The sequence below is a fragment of the Phaeoacremonium minimum genome, assembly GCF_000392275.1.
Source record: "Phaeoacremonium minimum UCRPA7 unplaced genomic scaffold PA7_03_scaffold_327, whole genome shotgun sequence".
NCBI lineage: Eukaryota > Fungi > Ascomycota > Sordariomycetes > Togniniales > Togniniaceae > Phaeoacremonium > Phaeoacremonium minimum.
In genome coordinates, this window is record NW_006921231.1 from 17,226 (window position 1) to 20,368 (window position 3,143).

Here is a 3,143-nt window from a genome sequence, read left to right on the forward strand (position 1 = left end):
AAGATGGGCTGAGAAGGTGGGTTGGTGCGGTATGGGAACGGAGGGTTAAGGAGAAGGCCGAAGGTATCAAACGCTGGGAAGAACGGGTCGGCGTCGGCCGGGTCTGGCGATTGCGGAGGTTCTGGGAACGAGTCGGTCGAGGCGAAATCCAGGCCATCTAGTCCAAGATGCATAGCACTTAATCCCTACAGAATGATAGCCTGCAGGTACCAGGATGTTTTTGACGGGGATTCGTCTGTTCATTCTGGAGTTCACAGTAGGGCATGGTAAAGGATGGCGTCAACGGTATATTCTGTGCCACAGATTGGAGCTGTTACCACCCCGTAGGCGTTAGGTATGTATTTTGGGTTTATGATACACATGTATAATGTACAGAGCGACGAGCATCCTCGTGAAATCGATGTGTTGCCCGTCAGCATTTGCGGTCCTTTTGTATTCCCTCAACGCCATTCAATGGTGATTTTATCAAGCCCGAAACCTGAAGCTGTTCCAGTCATCATCCTCATCGTCCTCCTCCTCCTCCTCATCGTCGTCTTCATCCTCTAGAGCCCCAGCTCCGTTTTCTTTGCCTTCTATTTGCTTGGCTGGCGCAGAAGCTGTGCTGACAGCTGTTATACTGCCGCTGCCTTGGGATCTAAGTGCTTCACGCTTCTCCTTGAGTCGTTTGACCCGGGCCTCGAGCTCCTCCATCTCCTCGAACTCTGTTTCAAGAGCACGTGAAGCTTCTTCCTTCTCGTCTTCGATTTCAATATCAGCGGCCGCTCGCCGTTTGGCACGCTCCTCCTCTTGTGACCTCTGTGCAATCTCGTCAGCTGTCATGGGTGCAGCAGAGATGACCGCATCGGCCGAGTAGGCAGATGCCGTGGCCCCGGCAGGGGCAGTGTTGACAACCTCCGCCTCGAACGCAGCCCAATCATCGTCCTCGTCTGCCCCAGCCGTGGTTGCCAGTCTTGTCGGCGGCCGCGTGCTCTCTCCTGCTGTTATAGAAGTAGACTGGTTATGATGATCTTGTGGTATCAGGGGACTTCTCCCGACTGGAGTGACTTTAGGTGTTGAGGTCGCGGAAGTCGCCGCGCCGCTGGGGGCATTTGGTGTCGCAGGCCGAGATGGGATCTGCATTTCGACTCCGTGCACCGGAGTTCCAGACACCCGGCGAGTGAGTCCGGGAGGTGTAAGTTTGGAAGACTGGGCGGCCAAGGTCTTTCCCGACTCTGCATCCGAGTCGATCCTTGCGCCATTGCCTTCGGGAGACGGGTGCCCGGTGCTGGCTGTTGAGGCTATATCCTGCCTGCTCCGCTTCTTCCGGATGGCCTCTTCCTGGCCATCGTCCAGCATCTCATCATCTCCATCCTCGTCTACGGGATGTTTCCGCTTCTGACCCAGCGCTTGCGCGAGGAGCTGCTCGTCGGTGAGCGTCTCGGTGGGCTTCGCTCCACTTGTCTTGGAGGCTTGCACGCGCTGGCGGTGGCCGGGACTTCGGATGTGTGCATCCCATAGCGAGTCTGCCTTGACATGCTCATGACATGTCGTGCAGAGAAGCTTGCCGGCGTCTGAGTAGGCGGCGTGAGGGTGCTCGATGCGCCGGGCGGCGCGCTGCTGCCGGAGGAGAGAGCGGGCGTCGGCCATGGCGGGGCACACGGTGGAATGAGGGCTCCGGCCGTGACGGAGAGGACGGGGACGGAATGTGAGATGTGAGATGCGAGAAGCGAGGATCGGAGGAGGCTGAGCCGTGCCTGTTCGACAGGCGCCTCAATGGCTGGGGAAAGCGGTGTTTTCGCGAGGCTCTTCAGGTTGAGGCTGATGGCGGTAGGATGTGAGCTGAACAGTATCAATTGTCCCTACTGGGGTAGTCAGCCTTGATTTGGGGGCTCCAGGGTTTTTTAGGGACGGCCGCCACACCTAGCAGTCGATTACCGCCTACTGAATTAAGGTTTGTAGCAGGAGGAAGGCAAGCCACAAATACTGTACCTAGCTACCGGCAGGCAGGCTACTGTGTACTTTGGTGTAGCTTCAGCCACTTTGAACCTTCACCTTTCTGCAGCTTCACGATCGCAGCTGAAGCCAAGTAGCCTTGCGCGGAGGGCACCAGAGCACGAGGCTTGGTCTGGCGACTGATCTAAAGTCGAGCGCAATCGAAAGAGGATTCAAATGGGCGAGCAAGGAGGGTCAACGCTATCTGTTCCGTGACTCGATTGCCGCCTGTTCCCGCTGCACTCCCTTCTTCGAAGCGGCGCCTGAGAGACTTCACTCGACGACCATTCTCCAGCAGCGAAACAAAGCCTCCCGACGACCACGACAGCGACTATCGTTCGCCATGGCGGATCAGCAACCAACGCAGAGCTCCCTGGCATCTACCTTCCCCAACCCGCCGCACTTCTGGCACGACTTCACACCTGATCGGGTCTCTAGGCTTGAAAGCCTTCGAAAGACGCGCGCTGGGCAGCCAGGAAGTGCTGTTGAGACCACGACAGACTGGAGGATCCCAGATCTTCCCGAGGACCTGACCAACCTACAGCCACCTCCCGAGCCCGCTCTGGGACAGTGGAGATGTTTTGGGGATCTATATACGGTATGCAGAGATTAGAATCCGTCTTGGGATGCAACAACACGTGCTGACAGGAAATATCCAGATCAAAGACGAACTTCCAGCCCTTGAAGAGCAGGGTATCGAGCGGCTTGTGCCACAGGCGCCCGAGCCGAGTTCCACCGATAAGCACACCGATCGAGCTTTTGAGCTGAAGCGTCTTGCCAAGTCTATCCTGCTCAATTTCCTAGAGCTGCTCGGCGTCCTCGGCACCAACCCCGGCCAGGCTGAAGAGAAAGTCACGGATATCCGTAATCTCTTCATCAACTTCCACCATGTTGTGAACGAGTACCGCCCTCATCAGGCGAGAGAGAGCCTGATTGCGTTGATGCAAACACAATTGGACAAGACAAGGGCCGAGACGGCTGCCGTGAGAGCAGCCACCGACAAGGCAAAACGAGTCCTCGAGGGCTTGGGCAGCATCGAAGTCCCCGACCAGGCGACTCTGATTGGCGACGCTAATGGTGAAAGGCCCGGCTCTGCCGAGGAACAGAAAGAAGCAGCATACTGGGAGAGTGAGCGGGATCTATGGGCAACGATTGACGCCGAATTCGCTTAG

General features: G+C 57.0%; 2 protein-coding genes across 2 annotated transcripts; one reads left to right on the forward strand and one right to left on the reverse strand.

The window, feature by feature from the left end:
• Window positions 1-465: 465 nt before the first annotated feature.
• Window positions 466-1,626, reverse strand: UCRPA7_4134 (putative zinc finger protein 830-like protein; the record flags this gene model as incomplete). Its single annotated transcript, XM_007916700.1, has 1 exon — window positions 466-1,626. The coding sequence occupies one exon, from the start codon at window positions 1,624-1,626 to the stop codon at window positions 466-468; it is 1,161 nt and encodes a 386-aa protein (XP_007914891.1).
• Window positions 1,627-2,314: 688 nt separating this feature from the next.
• On the forward strand, window positions 2,315-3,143 carry UCRPA7_4135 (putative mediator of rna polymerase ii transcription subunit 7 protein; the record flags this gene model as incomplete). The annotated part of the gene is made up of 2 exons (XM_007916690.1): window positions 2,315-2,569; window positions 2,631-3,143. The coding sequence occupies 2 exons, from the start codon at window positions 2,315-2,317 to the stop codon at window positions 3,141-3,143; spliced, it is 768 nt and encodes a 255-aa protein (XP_007914881.1).